General features: G+C 31.4%; 1 protein-coding gene across 3 annotated transcripts in view; it reads left to right on the forward strand.

The window, feature by feature from the left end:
* Positions 1-21,429, forward strand: part of LOC143066243 (pleckstrin homology domain-containing family G member 7-like) — a 113,067-nt gene that overhangs the window by 76,076 nt on the left and 15,562 nt on the right. For all 3 annotated transcript variants that reach the window (XM_076239238.1, XM_076239252.1, XM_076239244.1), the window contains exons 4-7: positions 159-187; positions 14,270-14,380; positions 19,118-19,197; positions 20,813-20,979. In XM_076239238.1, coding sequence (XP_076095353.1) covers positions 159-187; positions 14,270-14,380; positions 19,118-19,197; positions 20,813-20,979 — 387 coding nt within the window. The remainder of the gene's footprint in view (positions 1-158; positions 188-14,269; positions 14,381-19,117; positions 19,198-20,812; positions 20,980-21,429) is intronic.

A 21,429-nucleotide genomic window follows, 5' to 3' on the forward strand; every position in this document is an offset into this window, starting at 1 on the left:
TAGATTTATGAGTTTGACTGTCCTTTTGGTATCTTTCGTCCCTCTTTTATAGCATGTAAATTCTTTCGGATTCTCGTCGGTTGATTTTTTGGAATATAGTCATAACACTTCGTCATCGTTTGTATACATTTCACCTAAATGTTTCTATTTTTCTTTAGATTCCAGGTTTCTGAGAGTTCCCAAAAAGGTAAGTCTTATTTACTTGATATCGATTTTACCAACTCTATATATTAAAAGAACGAAATTATATATACCTTTTTACAGAAATAACATTTACTCCTGGTGTTTTTAACGAATACATTGTGTATGCACTATCAAAATGCCAAATAGAATATTCTTATATTCTGCAATGTTGGATGTCAGAAATATTCATATATAACACTTGTAAACAATCCATTAACTAACATATTGTTATGTGTAGTCTGCTAATTTTAACTAAACCAATTTAAGTATACATAATGTATAAGTTTAAGTCACTTTTGTATTTTTCTATAGTTAAACTAGAAAATTATAAATCTAACTTAGTATTGTCGTTTGCATTTGTAACTTGGCCTGAATGATTTGGTTCACGTCGCCTAATTTTGATAAAATATTACAAGTTTGAACTTTTTTTTTTGTTTTTCATTTTGCATTGTAAATAACCTTTGACAAATTAAAGGATATTTTAATAAACAAACATATAAAGCATTATTTGCTATCAGATTTTGGTTTGGGTTTAGAATGTGCTTGTTCAGTTTTACAAAAACAAAATAATAGTAGCCTTCAGATGTCACTAGACATTAGCCTGTCAAATTCATATTTTAGACTGAATATTTTAAGTTTTGCATTTTCTCCTATTCGTTTGCATTTCAAAAGTCATAAAATGCATTCAATGCAAAACTGCAAAAACTGTCAAAATTTTGAGATCTAGCAATAGATATTCAGTAGCCAGGGTTTCACCAAAAATAATACTTTGCAACAAGAGAATTTTCCAAAGATGTCCATGTGTTTAACATATCTGCCAATGCAATAAAAATATCAATTTCAACACGTTTTTGAATTTATAAAGTCATCCTTACTAAATTGGCGGCATTTTAGAGTTCATAGTATATGAACTAGCTTGCTTGGCCATGCAATTAATATAACATTATCACATGTTGACCGAGTGTGATTTCAAAAATTGGGATTTCGGGATGCATATATAGTATGAAATTCAACCCAACAATTTTTGTTAACGTGTCCGGTACCTAGAAAGGAATATGGCAGTAGTTCGTTTCTATGTGTAATGCATTGGCGTTAGTTTTGTTGCACTTCAGTGTTTCTGTTGTTCCGATCTTTTTCTGTTATAGTTTATGTGTTTTCCCCAAGTTTAATTTGTAACCAGATTTGTTTTCTTTCAATCAATTTATGACTTATGAAATGCGATATACTACTGTTGTTGCACTGGTCTCACTACATTTTAGAGTTTATAAGATTCCCTTAGATTTTGCTATTATCTTGTTTGTATCTTTTTATCGATTTAAGATATTAACTGTATACTGAATTTGCTATACTTAATTGACATAAGGAAAGTTTAAATCATCATATTTGCAAATTGTTGTAAAACTGTTTGTTAAGTATAACTTTGCAGTGTCAGTATGTTTCAATTAAAAATAAACGACATGAAACATAGGTACTGAAAAATCGTAAGTGCATACGTTATTTAAATAGGACAATGATGACATCTATTTAGTCGGTTTATAACACACAACACAGTTTTAGACAAACAATATAGTATTAAATAAATGCACTGGCGTTTATGTGTTTCCAGACAATAATTCGAGAAACAGTATCAATACAAGATCAGTAAACAGTCATAGTTTCAAGGTGCCTAACTTAAAACCACATTTCATCAAAAAATGAGCGTTACCGGATGATAACCCCTGCAACTAAGTTTTATTTGTTACCAACCATAGACAAATTGGCTACATATTCAATGCAATAAATTCATTATGACCTTGGGGACATTTAGTCTCATATCAAGGTTATCTATACAAAATAATAATCAAATTAGTACAGAAAAATTGCTTGCAGTTGATATATATAAACAAATCTTTAGATTTAAAAAATGGATATATTGGCCCATTTATTATCAGCATTTATTAATCCTTTGAAACTTTTTTTCACAATTTTGCTTCCATAAAACAAATATATTGATTTATTGCAATCTCTCCATTTAATCTTCCTAATGATCATGTTTTAAAAACTTTAATTTGAAAATTACTTAGGTCATTAATTGCAATTCTTTGAAAGGACCGGATGCTTACATTCAAATGAAAGCTTTCTCAAAGTCATAGTAAAAGGTCATGTGCATGTTTATATTTATAGTTCTAGGTATAATCTGATTTGACAGAATTAAGTTTGTGTTGACATCCAACATATATACTGATCTGTGTATTGGTTATGTTGTAATTCATATCTCAAATTTTTCATAGAAATCTTTGAAGTATTTTCAAGAAGAGGGACGAAAGATACCAAAGGGACAGTCAAACTCATAAATCTAAAACAAACTGACAACGCCATGGCTAAAAATGAAAAAGACAAACAAACAACAGCACACACGACACAACATAGAAAACTAAAGAATAAACAACACGAACCCCACCAAAAAACTAGAGGTATTCTCAGGTGCTCCGGAAGGGTAAGCAGATCCTGCTCCACATGCGGCACCCGTCGTGTTACTTATGTGATAACAAATCCGGTAAATAGTCTAATTCGGTAGGTCACATTCATGAAAGGGAAGGGGATTGTAGTTACGACGTAAGGAACATATCCGATATCATTTGTGAAACGGGTTATTACATAACGGTCAACCAACTCGTGATGGCGTCCGTAAAATTTACGAAGGGATGATTTCAACTTCACCATTTGGAACTTCCTTGTAAGCAGCAACTCTCTATCAAGAAAATCATGATAGGAAATGCAAGCACGGGAATATCGTATCAATTGGGAGATATATACCCCGTATGCAGGTGCTGCTGGAATGTTGCTACTTAGAAATGGAAAGTTCACAATTGGAAAGCTGAAATCATCTCTTTTGTCGTAAAGTTTTGTTTTCAACCGACCCTCATTGTTAATTTCTAGATGTAAGTCAAGATATGAGGCCGACTTAACTGTATCTGTAGTATCCTTTATATCTAGCTCGATTGGATAGATGCGTTCCACGTAGTCACCAAATTTTAAATTATTTAGTGAAAGAACATCATCTATATAGCGAAAAGTAGAGTTAAAGGATATTTTAATCAAATTATATCCTTGACATTTTTTTTTTAAAGATCAGTAAAGTTTTCAGTGCAATTGATATGTTTTTTATTTGAAATTTTTATCAGCTTTTCGTGGCAAACTGGGATTCAACGTTTACAAAATTACAAAACGAATGTTAGATCTGTCATATAGAGGCCTTAAAGATTCTCCGCTTGTGGAATGACAGCTGTTTAAATTTTCTGTAGCCTTGATATTGCACTCAATTTTAAAGAGCTTAAAAATGTAGCATCTATTCCATCAGATAAAAAACGACAATTATTCAAATGTAGTAAGCTCTTTAAATATTGTATTTGTCGATACTAACAATAATTTGACTAGTTCAAACATAGCTAAATATATTTCATACAGTAATTAACCTGTATGGTTCTTCATCTTGACGATACGCATTTGATATCTCAAAATTGGTATGATATCTTTGCACTGAATCCGTTGGATATGATTTTATATTTAAAAACAGGGTTTAATTATAAGTTGACATTGGCTTTGAATTAGCTTACAATGACTGAATTTTTTTATATCGCACTAAGTTTTGTGTTCTGTTGTGCTGCGTTCCGATTTGATAATTTAAGGTCTTTTAAACGGAGTTGTACATTTTATTCTTACATTGTTCTGCTTTACAATTTTGCATCACGTAAGCTAAGCATTAGACTTATATGCAAACATGTTTACCCTGGCCCGACACATTATTGCCACCTCCCACTTTTTGGCCCAAATCAATTATTAACAATAAATAGAATGAGGACAGTGACTAACTGCACAAAATTGTACAACTTTGTCATTTTCAGAAGTCCTCCTTTGCCTAAAAAAAAATAAACAAAAATACCGAACTCAAAGGAAAATTGTGCTCAGACCTTGAAGTCATTAAACTTTCGAGTCAGTTTTTTGTACTCATACTCCACAATCAACCAATCAAAATGATGGATTTCAGCACTGAGCAAAGTTTCATGACTTCAACTCCAGAGATCCGTTATCAAATGGCAAAAAGCTCAAACACATCAAACAATTGGAAAACATCTTAAACATTCCTGATTTGACTCCGATTCGGTTTATTTTCTAAACATTTCATGATTTATCAAGAATAAATTCGCTACACTTCTCTCTGTTTTCAAAACAAATATAGCTGACTCACCTGAGGTTTTAGAATGTAACAGTTTACACGAATTTCATAAAGCTAGCTTGAAACATGTGTATGATTTGTTTAAGGTTTTTTCTTCGTGAAATGTGTTTGTTTTGAATTCATACACACACTTAATCATTAAAAATTACCTCGCTACAAACTTTACTTTGACGATTAAGTAAACGTATTGGTGGCCTTCGGCTGTTTTCTGATCTATGGACGTCGGGTTGTTGTCGCTTTGACACATTCAACATTTACATTTTCAATTTTATAAGGACTTGGTTAAACAGTTCACCAAACAAATTTGTTCAAAAGCAGATAAGTTTTTCTGCGTTGCTATGTCGTAGATAGTAATTCATCGACTAATATTAACTTTAAATTGTAATGTAAATTAAAATGGCTATATAAATTCACAAACGAACATGTAGATACCGTCGTCCAATTCAAAGCCTTGAACGATACATTATAGTCTCGAAAGCCACACAATGAAAGACAAAGTAAGCCTAATTTGTATCATTGCATTTTCGTGACTTTTCTATGATGTTATAATCAATATTTAGTACTCATCCATGTGGTTATTGTCTATAACGTTATTGTTCATGAGTGAACAAATCGTTCAATACGGTGTTTATTATCTATGTTGCATAGATGTTTCTAACAATAATAGACATATTCTTAGGAACTTAGATTTAGATTCGATGAGTGTTGGCGTTTGTTTTTGTGTCACCTCGGTGTTCCTGTTGTTCCTTTGTGTTCTTATAGTTGTTGCGTTTTAGCGGCTTTGGTTTGTAACCCGGATTTGGTTTTCCCAATCGATCTATTGCTTTTGATCACCGGTATACTACTGTTGCCTTAATTTACATTACTCTTCCCGATGACAAAGGCAATATTATCACTAAGCTATGCATACTACGTGCTATTGTCGTTTTGAATGACTCAATGCAGCCTTTTATTTACAGGAGGAAATGTCCACCCAATTGACAGTATTTTGCATTTGGTTTTGCCACGATTAAATGAATCAATACCTTTGTACATTCAATTTCAATTCATAATTCAAACGTAATTGTAATCAAATCAATAGTATTTGCTACCTCGACCTTATATATACTGCTGTGTTTCTATTCTGTGAATGTCTTTTTTGTTATCATACCATTAATCGTTTTTTATATTTGCCTTTATGCAAGTGTGAACTTGAATCCTAATCTATAAACGAGCTTTGTGAGCACATAATTCATATCAAACTTAAAACTTTTGCTTTCATAAGAACAAATAAATAATAACTGACAACCATGTTTTACTAACAGACAGTATATTTTAATAAGATTTAACCATATTTGATATTTTTGATGTCAAAATGAAATGTCTATAGATATCAGGAATATGTGTAAAAAAAAAAGAAAACGATTTTCTGAAATTGTCTACGACTGTAGTCAAAAAAGAAGAAAAAAGTAATCAAAAGGAAATTCATCCAGTAGATTATTTTTCTTAATCAAATTCACCTTAACTGAGATATTATACTCCATGATTACTAAAGTGATTGTCTGATTAGTTTAAATCCCTTTGGAGTACGTTTTACTCTTGATGGTACCAATAAAGGCATACAATAAACAACAATCAATAAAAGGTTAAAGACTTATTATTTTCTCAGTCATTTCGACGATTGCCTTGAATACAACATAATAATCAACAAATAATAACTAAGAATTCGAACATTCTAAATAGAAAATGATCACGATATTCCGAATGGATACATCGACGTATTTACTTTATTGTTGACATATGTAATCCTAAACTCTTGACAGTTTGAGAGGAATAATGTCAGCTTAAGCTTTTTCTTAAATGACGAAGAAGGTTTTCAATACCATAACGAAAAACAAATAATAGCACATGTTTTTTGTTGGTCTATTTGATTACTCAGAAACCAAGTCAATGAAGCTGATCAAATCCATTAAATACATTCTATAAATGGTAGTTTAACGAAATGTAAATTTCAATATCGGAACAAGAATTCTTACTCGATTCCTCTGGATTTAAGGACATATAACTGACAGATGACACAAAAGACGTTCAGTGATTTAGCATTGAATATATATAATGTATTTAGTCTGCAGTTAGTTATTTGTCATATGGACTAAAAAAGTTTTTGGATAATTCACATCAAAAATTTAGGAGAAATCGCAGCTGACATTAAATACATTTTATACTGTTGAGATCAATGTGCCATGTCCACATCTGGACCACTACAAAAACGTCTCTCTAAATTACGTCGTAGACAAACTGTTGAGAGCTTTAAGGCCATCCCTTATTTTCTATCTGATGTAGAGGTAAGTGACAAAAATATTTACTTTTTACGAAAAAAAATGAATTTTCGTTTTCTTTTTTAAAGCTTTGAACTTTTTTAATATTTTTGCCTCAAGCATCACTGAAGAATTATTGACTGACGAAACTCGATGAGAAATTGATACCGTTTATTTAATTGTACTTGTTCTATTGTAGTTTGGTCTGCATATGTTACTGCAGTCTATATGTTATTTCCATTGACTACAGATATCAACTGATTGATATAATCTACATCTTTGTAAAAATATCTTGGTGATCTCATTTTTCATTCATTCTTACAACAAAATAGAATTATGCACATAATAATCAATCGAACTGAGCTAAAAATGTTCTAATATTGTTTAATTCTTACATTAAAAAGGGGGGATATTTACATGAACATAGAAGATAACTAGATCGATCTTGAAATTAAATAACTTTTATAAGTTCATCAAATAAAATAAAAAGGAAAGATAATAGTTTATTAAAAAGAAGATGTGGTATGATTGCCAATGTGAAACTCATCACAAGAGACCAAATAACATAGATATAAACATTCATAATAGATAACTGTACGACCTTCAACGATGAGCAAAGCCATAACGCATAGCCAGAATGAATATTTTTCTTTGATTTTGACTTTCCAAATAAATAAATTCGAAGAATTTAAAATTCTTGTAAATTGTCCAGAAGCTGTTATAGCTTTGGCATTGACCATACTTTTGTATAAAAGGGTACTTCTTATCCTTTGTTGTCTATGCTGGGTATATGTGTAACATTCGTGATTGTTACTAATGACAAAATCGCGTCATGCGTACCAAAATATAATAATTTGAGAATGATAATGGAAAATGTGTCAAAAAAACAACAACGATAGAACAGAAAATAGCCAAAGGCCACCAATGGGTCTTCAACACAGCGAGAAAATACCGTACCTGGAGTCAAAATTCAGCTGGCCTCTAAATAATTGTATTAGGCTTGCTCATTGTTGCAGGCTTAACGGTTTCATTTGATTGCTTACATTAAATTTCATTTAGACTTTGTTGGATAGTTGTTGCCTTTGCAATAATGTCACATATCCTTTTTTTTTTGTATGGAAAAGTTCGACTTATCTCAGTTTGATCATTTACGTTCTGGTGTGAGTAAATTGTTGATGGTGAGTGTAGTTCTGTCTTATGTGTTGGGAAATTCTATTACATTGTCTAAGCATAATATCATTTCGTTTTGTTATGCCCCACCTACGATAGTAGAGGACATTATTTTTTCTGGTCTGTGACTCCGTTCGTCCGTCCGTCCGTCCGTCTGTGGTTCTGTTCGTCCGTCCAGGTTAAAGTTTTTGGTCAAGGTAGTTTTTGATGAAGCTGAAGTCCAATCAACTTGAAACTTAGTACACTTGTTGCTTATGAGATGATCTTTCTAATTTTTAAGCCAAATTAGACTTTTGACCCCAATTTCACGGTCCACTGAACATAGAAAATGAAAGTGGGAGTTTCAGGTTAAAGTTTTTGGTCAAGGTAGTTTTTGATGAAGCTGAAGTCCAATCAACTTGAAACTTAGTACACTTGTTGCTTATGATATGATCTTTCTAATTTTAATGCCTAATTAGATAATTACCCAATTTCACGGTTCATGGAACATGGAAAAGGATAGTGCGAGTGGGGCCGTGTACTTTGGACACATTCTTGTTTAACAAGCAGAAGAAAGACAAAAATAAAAGGTTCAAACAAAATCATTATTTGTAGATTGAAAATTACTGCAACATATATAAATTTTATTCATTTCTTGTCTGAGTTATCTCCAAGGTGGTGGGAGTAATCCTCAAAATGGATAAGATACCAAGTGCTTATGTAAAGCAAAAGTCGACAAAAACAGGCTACCTAGTTACAAAGATAAAACAAAACACAAACAAAAAATGACAACAGAACATCTAACAGACAAGATAAGATTGTGCAACCCCAACGCTACTAAATACCGAAACTGGATACATTTGCTGAGGAAGAATACGCTCGATTTCATCGGTATTCCTTGCAATAAATATGATAGGTGTTTGACTCCTATTCAAGTATTCCAAATAGGATGATATGGCTATTGTCAGTTATTTCGTATGAGCTGGATTTTACTTACCAAACATTACCTTATCTATTAATTTGCAAGCAATATGACATATTTTCTTAGCAGAATATAACAGATACATGAATAGAGCTTGTCATGAAAAGGAAAAGACCTGATATTGCCTGTAGATTACTGTTGTTCTTTTATTGGTGTCGCATAGTTGTGTACCCAAAATCTTTATATAAGATCTTATTAGAAAATTTATAATAATGACAAGCCATTCGTTAGACATTATGCATTTAGGAGATTGATTAATTGTATAAAGTTTACAACAAATATAATCTGACGGCCTTATGATTATATTATTTATCTCCACTATTGAACACTATTATCTACAAAGAAATGTAATTAAATATTAGAAGCCATAAACACTAAGTGATTTTTCTCATTGTTCTTAAAATCCCTTTGGAGTGCGTCTTCCTGTTGATGGTCACAGTAGTTAGAAACAATGAATAACAATAATGCAATAGGTTAAAATACTTTCGTTTTTTCTTGATTATTGGTAAGAATAGTTGACCGCAACAGAAACGAAGAAAGAAGCTACACCGAGAAACGAAAGATTACTTCAAAAGGAAATTAATCTTGATGAAGAACGGATAACAGTGATATATTTCCTTTTTTGGATGACGTGTATGAACATGATGCATGTTTAAAGGATTTTGTCTGAATATCATATCTTACGAACTCAAACACAACAACGTAGCAGTTCCTATTAAAAATTTTCATTTCATTTAGTCGACTTAAAAGCAGTGTGGTTAATCTATAGGGAAAATTGGCAGTTCTTATTCTTAAAAAGAGAGTTACTTTTAATAGCTCATACATATAAGGAAACATGAAACTGCACTAAATAAGTATGATGAATGCTTAACATTTCAGTAAAGGTGTTTGATCAAGTGTGTGGTTGAAGTCATTTGCATAATGTGAATCATACAAAGCGAAACTCGTACATATGTGAAGTAAAATGTTTAATTTTTAATTCTATACTTTACGTGAAATGTCTGAATCTGAACCGCTTCAAAGACGTCTTTCAAAATTACTTCGAAGACAAACTGTTTATTCAGAGAGCCTTGGGATTATTTGCAATTTACTGTCGTCTGACTTGGTAAGTCAACAGAATATAAAAACAAATACCCTTAGTTTACAATTGGTTGCTTTAATTGTCTATTTCTTAAAAAAAGAATATAAATAAGTTTGGATTGCAAAATTGGTTTTGATTTTTGACAACAACATGATTTATCAGAACACATCTTATCAGTAAATACTATACAACAAGATGGCATAATACATTAGTATATATAATACTTTTTCTCATGACCTATATCAGATTATCTTTAATTTAAATTAATCATTATAGGGGTATGATATTATTCCTGTTTGTAATATTAAAGCATAATGCACTCAAACCTAGCAAATAATGCTGCTGACGCATTGAATTTATTTTCTTTTTGGATTCAATACATTTAAAACTGAAGATAAAAAAGTTACCTGTAATTACCACATTTCTTTATTTAATTAAGTTGAACAAGGATGTTTGAAATTAGGATGAGATGTCCTTTTTGATTTGATTACCCAATGTGCCATACAATACAATTTTATATTCTCTTCGTCTTAATTGAAAAGCAAATGAAATTATAAGTGAAATGTAAACTTAATTACTTTTCCCATTATACTTCTAAAAGTTCTAATAACCCTGCAATGCTTTTTTTAATTGTCGGAAATGTCACATTAGAAATGTACAAAACGAAACACTGGCAATGTTTAGATAATGACTGCACATCAACTATTTATATTATAGGTGTAATACCACCTTTGTTTTGACCCAATAAATCTTTGTAAAATTTGCATTTGAACAATAAAACAACCGGAACACAGAAGTTCAACAAAAACTATCGCCAACATACATAAAAACGAACTATTTGATAACATTTGCTGTATTCTTGAATTGGTACAGGACATTTTAAGATGAAATGGTGGGTTTAACTTAGTTAAATGGCTACCGCAAACCTTAGGCAGAATTAACTTTGTTTCAAATAAAGAAATGCGTAGCAAAAGTATACTTTTATCCTGTTAAGTACTAAAGTAGTAATTGTATTAAACCTGTTTTTGTTTCACATTCACATTCACGAACACACACAATGGGATATCTTACCGTCGTACAATTTGGCAGAGGATATGTTTCTTTGTTGAAAGGGAAGTTGACATAAGATAGCTGAAACTATCAGATTCATCATATATTTCAGATGAACGCGTCACATTGGTTACTGTTCCAAAACTAAGTCAAGGATCTGATGATATCTTAATATCAATTTCGTAAAAAAATCTATAGATTTTGAATTTCAAGATTCGATGATTAGAGAAGAATATTAAGAATGTTTTTCGCAGATTTCACGTATATTTTATAGGCATGTACATCAACATCTAAAATTCGTCCTTAAATCATATTCAGAAAATAAACGAGATAAATGCACGATCTTTTCGATCTTTAGTTTGAAAAATAACGATCTCAAGTTGTAGGTAAATAAAGGCAACAGTAGTATACCTCTGTTCAAACTCATAAACCCATGGACAAAAAACAAAATCGGGGTAACAAACTAAAACTGAGGAAAACGTATTAAATATAAGAGGAGAACAACGACACAACACTACAATGTAACACACACAGAAACGGACCAAGCATCAGAAAAAATCTCCCGAGAATAACAAATATAACATCAAAACCAAATACGTGAATTTTGGATAGACAAGTACCGTGACACGTCTTATCGCAATGTGAATTTACACTCAAAAATAAGAGAAAACAAACGACGCAACGTTAAAATGTAACACACACAGAAACGAACTATAATATAACAATGGCCATATTCCTGACTTGGTACAGGACATTTTTAACAGGAAAAAATGGTGGGTTGAACCTGTATCAAAATCTTTGATACGACACAATAACCTTAACCTGACGTGCAAGAAATAACCAATGTTAACATTATACATGAGACATTAAGTGCTTTAATGATCATTTTAAAACGAATAGATGCTATTATATATTGTTAAATCATTTATTTCCGTGGATACTAGTTTTCGTGGATTTGTTAAAACTTACATTTAAGTGGATATTCTATTTCGCGGCACTAGTATTGCAAAAGTCTTCTTCAATTCTAATTCAAAACTTGCAATTTGTTGGACATTGGAATTCGTGGTAACCGTATAACCACGAAATTCGGTACCCACCGAATAATGATGAATCTGCAGTAAGTGTAAAACACTTTGTTGTGATGTCACAATGAAGTCATATGAGAGGAAAAATTAGTAAACCAAATGTTGAATCTTATACAAATCATAATCCACACTTTGATATAAGTATTGTGTCTGTTTGTTTTGTTCATACAGTGATGTCAATATAATGGAATAATATGCAAATATCGTATAAGTAAGATGTTTAGCTAGCTATAAAACCAGGTTCAATCCACCCTTTTTTGCATTTCGAAATGCCTGTTTCTAGTCAGTGATATGACAGTGGTTTTCCATTCGGTGGATACTTTTGAGCTTTTGATTTTGACATTTAAATTTCAGTGGGGCTCGGTAATTTTGCTTGAAATGATTCATAGAAAACTTCAAATTATCATAAAAAAGCAGCTTATAATGGATGCTGTGGTGCTAAATTAATGGTTCCGAAAACGCATTCAAAGAATAAGGTTAACCATGTAATTTGTTAATGGAAATCAACACTTTTTGAAGTTGTTTTGCTTCATTCTCTTAACCTTAAATATCACCGGACATTAAAAGATTTTATCCTTTTAGAAAAAATGGTTTACATTTAATGTTAAAGGTTTATTACCTCCATACTGCCATAAAACCGATTTGTAAGTTTTCCAATCAAATGTCACGATCTATTTAGAGTTATCAACCCACTCACCATTGATTACGTCTACCATCTGTTCGCATACTGTATCTTGGGAGAATTTGATATCGGATATGTGTAAAGTACGTATAGTTATAAATAGTGATGTACAAAAAAAAAACTGAATTTTTCCTGTCGTCTTTTTTGACATTTAAATTTAAAAATTACTCAAAGTACTTTATCATATGTTTACTACATGGACTATACATTGTTAACGAGCGATTTTGTTTTCCGTTCGATCATTTTTATTTTTAAAACATTCTTTTGATTTTATATGATTAACTTTATTTAACTTTCGCACAAAACAAAAATTAACGAAAAGTCACTAGAAATGAATAAATAAGGTTATAATGTCATTTCCATAACAGCACGATGGAATATATATATACAGGGATGTCCTCCACCCAAGGATAAGGGGACGAATGGGTAATATATTTTGAAACCTATGTTATGTGTTTTACCCATGTAACATTATAAAAGGATAACAGGCATATCAATCAATTCTCAGAGAGGGGTCATTAACACCGTTTGATTAAGCTGGAAATTTAAGTCATCGATTTCTGTTGATAAAAGAATGATTTATATTATTCTGAATTCCAATATTGTGAATGGAATATAAATTGAAGCATATTTTTATCGTTAAAATGAGGTTTATCGATGCAGACTCATCACTATGACGTAGTGTACTAGACCCATTTGTTTTCTTATTTGTTCATTGAGTTCCTTTTCTTAAGAATGTTTCCGATTTTTATGTATACAATTACAAGATATAGATTATCATGATGGAATTCACAGCATATTTAAAATTTTAAAATGCATAGTCAAACACAATAATATGAAAATAGAAATGAAATATATTAGAATAAACGGCATTTTAAAAAACATTTGCAGGTCACGCTGCATCATATATTATTTTAAGGAATCTATGAGATTTAGATGATGGCTTTATTCCTATGTTATTCTATTTCTTTTTTATCATCAAAACATAGATTAATTTTTACGAATTTAACATTCTAAATCATGTGGAGCAGGATCTACTGACCTTACTTGAGCGCCTGATTTTGGTTTGGTTCGTCTTGCTTAGTTTTTAGTGGTCAATGTTGTGTCGTTTGTACTATCCTATCATTTGTCTGTTTGCCATTTTTCTTTTTTTGCCATGGCGTTTTCACTTTGTTTTCGATCTATGAGTTTGAGTGTCTCTTTGGTATCTTTCGTCTCTTTTTTTATGTAGATATCTGATAGTACGCCAATGACATTTATCCTTGACCTGATGCATTGGAATTAACAGTGGTATATCATGAAGTTATTACTGTACATGTGACAACCATACTGGGTAGCATGTATCGGTATTGTTTCATTGAAGAATTGATTGTTTTTTTTTAAACTGTTTGTTATATTGATAATCATAGATTGTTAACGGAATCTTTCTGGGTGTTCGTTTTTTAAATTATTGTTTTTTTACTTTTAAGTAATTGACAAAGTAACAAAAAAGTTATTCTATTGGTTAACATTTGCAGTAAGAAGATACAATGTTTATATTACAGACAAACCGACGGGCGAATTCATTACCTAATTCCAGTGAATCAGACACAGAAAGAGAACCTTCACCTCCAGTTTCCAGACGAGGACGTAGATCCGCAATTGTTGACATGAAGGTAATTTAAATGATAAAAATATTAAAACAAGAACGTTTCAATAGTTCATGAATGCTCATCTCAAACTATCATTTGCTATGTCCAGTGGACCGTGAAATTCTGGTCTAAACTAATTTTGTATTAAAACGAGAAAGATCAGACCAAGGGAAACATGTGTACTAAGTTCTAGATCCATTGGACTTCAACTTCATTATAAACTACCTTGACCAAAAACTTTCACCTAAAGCGGGACAGACGAACGGACAGACGGACAGACAAACGAACGAACGGACCAACAGACCGAAACTCATAATGCCTCTAGGTAGGGCATATAAATATATAATATATCTTTACTTATATCTCACCAGATCTAGAAGGACGTCTTTCATGTCTTAGGTGTAATTAAGGAATTGATTTGAATTTGTTTTCGTTTAAATCTAAGTTTGGTTTAATGATGTTGTTTACCTCTAGAACGGTCATTTTTAATAATATCGTAGAAGCAACTTGGTAGTTCATCAACATAAACAAGCAACTTCAATTCGATTATTACGTTTTAATTGTTCTCGTAGGATCTCGAAGGATCACGTAATTTCATTTTGATATCGTATTATACTTGATCTGTTATTTACTGATAGATAACTCTTTGGTTTTAAATTATGCATAACATTAATATCTCCATTAGAGGTGTGCGACAATGCTATTCAATGGTGTGTCAAAAACTATGATATTTAAAGTGTTCTTTAAAGAGATTATATGTATGCTTTCTCGCTTATTACATTACATAAAGGCGGGTTATTTGCCGAACTTAAAGTCACTTCTTTTTTTCAATTTTTAAAAGACACAAAAAGAAATGGACATGGATAAATCGCAAAAGCATCAGACAAAATGAGAGGCTTCTACATTTGATAAAAACCATAACCGAAACTTCCAATTTAAAGTTGAAAGTTTCTGAGTTTTAGCTTTTAGTTTCGCAACAATGAGCAAAATCCATACCGGATAGTCAGCTATGAAGAGCCCTGAGATGACAAATGTAAAACAATTCAAACAAGAAAACGAATGGCCTGATTTATGTACAAAATAATAAACGACAAACAATTATGAAAATATGTCAACAATCGACAACTATATTACAGAATGTATCGGGGCTAAACATGTTTGCTGATTGCTAACCTTTATTCCATCGGGACATATGAACGAACTATAAAAATCAGTTGAAAAAGACTTAATTATTCAGATCAGTACGAAGCAGAAAAACCAGAAATAGAAAAAATTGACCGGACGCGGCACGATATTTTATGCACCCCACAGCAAAATAGATTACACATAAAGATATGTGAGTACTCAAAGTTTCTCACTACCAGTTCAACACAAAAAAAAAACAACTAATGAAAAGAATCATGTTTCTAGGAGCAAAATATTAATCAATACAATTGAACATCCAATGGATTTGGTGCGAAGACATCTGTACAGTCTTAAAAAACATAACCTTTTGCAATGACAAAATACAGATATCGACGTGTTATTGTAAACCGTGTATAGCATATTTATCGAGTATGAATTCTTAACAGAAAATAGTTTTTATTTATGACGAATATAAGATTCTTTTAAACATGCAAAGATTGATATTTTGAAACGAAGAAAATCTCATTTTATAACGTTTCTATATTTTCGAAGATGAAAGACATTGTTTCTACCTAAACTGAGTAATACTATTAATAAATTATTTCTCGGTGTGGACTTAAAACTTGACCTCTAAAGAATTAAGGAATAATTTGATCCCTTACCATAAATAAAATATTGTTTTTAATGAGTTTCGTCAACAATGCTTTCTTAATAATGTTGCTTTGAAAAAAGATATTGAAAAGTTTTGTTATTTGGAAATAAATGGGGTAAATTGTACTTCCATAATATATCTGTCTTTTCTCAAATTCGCCGTCAAAAGAAACCAAATCCGTGTGTGTTCTATACAATACAGTTTTATGTTTCAGCTTTAATATAATAAAAACGATGGAAAAGAAAAAGGTACATTATACCATCAAAAGAATTGTATATTATATGGCCTTAAGTAATTAGTGGTAGATGTTTTCTTTGAGAAACCATTGATTTTTTTAAAAATAATATCTTCTTTTTGGTTTCAATCTTCAAATGAAGCCTTGAAAAACATTGAAGCGTATTGTTTCATATTTCACATTGTTATAATTGTTATAATGTTATATGAAGTATAGGTTTCAATATCGTAATTCAGTAGACAAAATTGACAGAATCTAAGTTTAAACCGACCTAGTTGTTAAGAAAACGTCAAGAAAAGACAAAATATAAATAAATCGTATCTCAAACACAATAACAAAGAGTTAATGGAAATAAGAACAGACGTAAACAGTTACGGGCATTTTACATAAATTTGCATTATTTTATTCATTTTCATTTACTTTGGCCTGTTGCTATGTATATTCTATTAGTGAACCTTGGACACTCATTGTGTATTGTGGTTGCTTTATTGGTAAATCATTACCAGGTCTGTGTATTTTATGGACGAGTGTACATTTAATACAAGAACAATAACACATAGATTAGTAAGACATTTAACTACACATAATATCAAACGTACTATCATTTTTCTTACCAAAATGAAATCGTTGTTGTGGATTTTTTCGTTAATATAAGTTAAACATGACAAGATTTTTGTGTGTTATAACTGAAGAATGTAGAGCTTATTGTTATTGCAGTGTGAAAACTAGAATAGTTATCAAAGGTACCAGGATTATAAAAGCGGCGATGTCATGTAAATATGACATTTCAAGACATTGGGCATTGCAAATTACTTGCACTTATACCACAACCTATCATGCTGTTATCTGCTCTGTGTTCGAGTTGTTGTCTGTTTGACGTACTCCCCATTTCTATTCTTAATTTTATTTTTCATATATGAATGAATATACGTTACTTTATATCAATGAATTGTTTCGAACATTTAAATAACGAGGGAAATTAAAAATAACCAGAATGTGATTCCTGTTTATTTCGTTTATGGTTACACGGTTTCAAAGGCCATACGGTGATCACTAATTGTTTACTGTCTTATGCTTATGTCTTTATTGGACAGTTTCCCTATTTATAATTATACTAACTGACATTTAGTTTTGCACAGACCACAGTTTTCGCAAGAGTATTTTATATTTTCTTAGTTGAACTTTAACATTGATGTGTGGACTAACGTTAATTTATCTTAAACTCTTTGTATTTAAATGTATGAAGTAACATAAATAATAGGTCGAACATATTGCCACATGGTCATGATCAGTGTGATTAAAGTCAAGGAGCACAGAAACGTATATGGCCGAATGTCATTAAAGATTGGACAATTGACACCGAGGTTACTCCAATTCCTCAAATATTTCTATTTGTTTGACATATTGACAGAGATTTGTCTATCTGGCTCGTCGTCTGAATCATCATCAGACCTGTTAGCGTTTTCTAAATATCATAATGCAAAGATATTTCACCACAATGGGGCATTAAATTGAACAGCCATATCCGAAAACTGAATAATAATTATCACATCAATGTATTTGCTATTTGGCAATTTGGATTCTCTCTCTACTTTAATCAAAACTACCAGTTTAAAACCTCTCTCCAGATTGATTCAAAATGTAACTTGGTAGGTGTATCATGGACTTTTTCATGTTAATATTTTTATTATTATTTTAGTGGCCTGTTTACACTATCTTTTGTGATTTTAAGTCAAAAAGGAATATTGTCAATGCATGTTTCACGTAAATGGTCGGTTCAATTATTCCGAATGTTTAAACCGATTTTATTTGATGTCCAAGTCATTGAACTTGACATTTGATTTCAATGACGGAATAAAGACCTTACAATACGTTTAACTATCAGTAATCTTTATTGATAGTACAATTACATTATTCTGTGTTTATATTCAAACTTATCTGATTTTATAGTTTAATAAAACGTGACTTTTACCACTTGCACGAGTAAGTGATAACTGATAAAAGATATATCACAAAAATGCTTAAAATCTGTCTACCTCTGGAATCGATTTCAGACTCAAATTAACCAAGCTACCACTGGACAACAATACCTCAGCATTGTGTAATGGTAAACAAATCTCCAATATGGGGGGTTTCCAGTATTTTTTGTATCAGCCTATGCTTTGGTTATCTGTTTAGAACAAGGGTTTAGCAGTTGTTGTAGTTGTTTTCCTGCGATATTTGTTGGTGTTTTTTTCTTTTCTTATGTTACTAATATATTTGACTTTGCAATTCCAATGTATGTGTTTTCCCATTTTTTGGCGATTTCTTGTTGTTCTCAATCTTTCTTTTTCTTTGGAACTATTTGTGTTTTATTTTAAACTTTCTACTTTTTTTGTTTAAGTAACTAGTTTGTAGCTTACTGGATCCACACGTTTTTGGTTATTTAGGAGACATTATGTCATTGAATAACATTATAGGTACCCACTTAACTGTACCCGATGACTTATGTTTAATACCCCGTGGTACTTTTTAAATGTGTTTGCATTTTGATAACATGTCCTATCACTTTGGTTAATAAGTGAATCACTTACTTGCACTCATACAACATCTTCTTCTTTAGTTTCATTTTTTAATTTATTTTTTGGGAAATTTGTTCATTTTGTTTCTTTTAGTGTTGGGTTTTGGGGGGAATAATTCGATTTTCATCTCTTCTGTCAAAATGTGTTTCTCTATAATCCTAAAATTATAAGATTTGATTATTTTACAGAATTTTGGTGACGTTTCCCCAAGCACGTTATCTCCTGAAGTCTCTCCATGTAATTCTTGTGATGAAGGCGATAATGCTAGGTAAGTTAGACATTAAGGTCTAAAATTATTTATCATGTTCACCAATCAAGTCACTACAGTAAAGCAATTACATCTCAAACAGTCGTAAATTTGTCAAGAGACTATGATCGTGTCTTTTAACAATGAGCTTTTCCTAAGGAAAGCAAAAACACCAGAACGTCATTCACATAAATCAGATAAACAATGTATTGAAACGACTATAAAGCTGCCAATTCAAGTTGAACACGTTCCATAAACCTACGCTTCAACTATTGAATAAATCAAACTAGCTGTATAGAACTGTATCTTAGTCTTTAGGGAATCATTTCAATATATCGTAGCTCACAACAATATGTCACCAAAAGTTGATATGAATCACGTTGCAAGGCAAACTACATAATACAAACATGTTGGCGAACCTCGAACACAATTATGTATTAGAAACAGTCAACAAAGTTCAGTTGAAAACGGTATAATTAGACAAAATTTAATCTAAATTTGAAAACAAATGAATCACTGAGGTAAATAACTATTAGAGGGTGTATTCAAATCGGGTAAAACTCAAACTTAAACTGTGAGTGAAATCGCAAAAAAGAAACTCCTGCACACAAAACTACCAGTTTCGTTAAAAATGTTACTCAACCTTCGAAGCAAATGTACAAAATAAAAACAAAAAACGGAATACCACAGAACATAGCATTTTATGAAGTAAGGTTTCCTTAAGCAAGGAGGACAGTGATAACAGAGCTGTTTAAATATTTTAAAGTCTGTCAGACGACGGGTCTTTTAGCAAAGGTATTTCTGTAGTATCGCTTTTTAAAGAACATGATAGACAATAGATTATGCAGCCTTAGTGTTTAAACGAAAAGTGTAACTCATTCTTTGAGATAGGGCATGCCAAAAACAAAATAGCCAAATTCGTCAGTTCAAGCAAATCTTGCATCAACTTATTCTGATCGTGCAGGACACATTTGGGATCGAATAAACGCAGCAGCATGTTCATTACGGACAAGGTATGGACTAACCCCTGTGTTAGAATGATAGACAGAACGCCAATCATTTTAATCTAAGGCTATTACATAACAGGTTTAAAACAAGCAGTGTGCGCGTCTATACAAGACTTACCATCAGAATAACCGGTTACCACCCACCGTTGTTGTTATGGACAAATTACGAAAGACGTCAATGAAAATGTTGTTTCCAGATTTAAATCATAGTTCACTTATTATCAGCATGTTAATCGTTTACAAGACAAGACACGAGGATTCTAATTTCAAGAACACCCACCATCATTTACTATGCTTGTATTATTTAATGTCAACGAAAGGCAATTATGAAATGAAAGGGAATATTTTTTTCCAATAATAACCTATGTTTTTATAACTGTTTTCATCATGATAAAATGTATGGTAAATAAAGCAGAGACATTCTAATCATTATAGGAAACTTTGTTGCATTCATTTCAAAGTAATGATAACTGCTATCCTGCTAAATCCAGAAATATCAAAATAGAACCGTTTAAATTTGTCAATTTCTACGTCTGAGAATTGATTTTTCTTGAAGTAAATAAAATCGGTATCAATCAATTTGACTTCAGTCGCCTTTGATAATAACACATTACATTAATGTGTTACAGCAATCTTGCAGAGCGCATTAGACGTAGACGCAGCTCTGTCGAAATGAATATGTCTGTATATCCAGGCGATTTACTCGTTCAAGACGATCCACACAAGAAGTTACTCAAAAGAAATACTATATCGGATTTTTATCCAACAAAAAATGGCACAACGACTTTGACAGACGGTAAGTGATCAAGATATAATTTCTGGATCGGTATTGACTTCAACATTGACAAATGCTTCACTTTTACAAATCGGTCTGGAAAAGAACGAATAAAAGTTAAATCACTCAAACATCGGGTTTATCATATTTCTGATAGGGCTATTGCAAATCTAAAGACATACACACAAAACATGTCATAAATCTTATTTTTCATTATAAAATTATCATGTAGTCACAGTCATAATATTTTAAATAGAATATCCATGTGCACAAATAAAAATAAAACCTCTTACCTTTCCGATTTTTTTTTTTTTTTTTTTTTAATATATTTGTTGTAGAATGAAATTCAAAACAGTGTGGCTGTGACCATTAATTGACACATTAAATTCATCCATTGACTGGGACAATTTAGGTGAACGTTTGTATGTAACGACCACTGCTCACTATGTACTTTTTAAATACACTTAAACT

Source organism: Mytilus galloprovincialis, chromosome 1, assembly GCF_965363235.1.
Source record: "Mytilus galloprovincialis chromosome 1, xbMytGall1.hap1.1, whole genome shotgun sequence".
Lineage (NCBI taxonomy): Eukaryota > Metazoa > Mollusca > Bivalvia > Mytilida > Mytilidae > Mytilus > Mytilus galloprovincialis.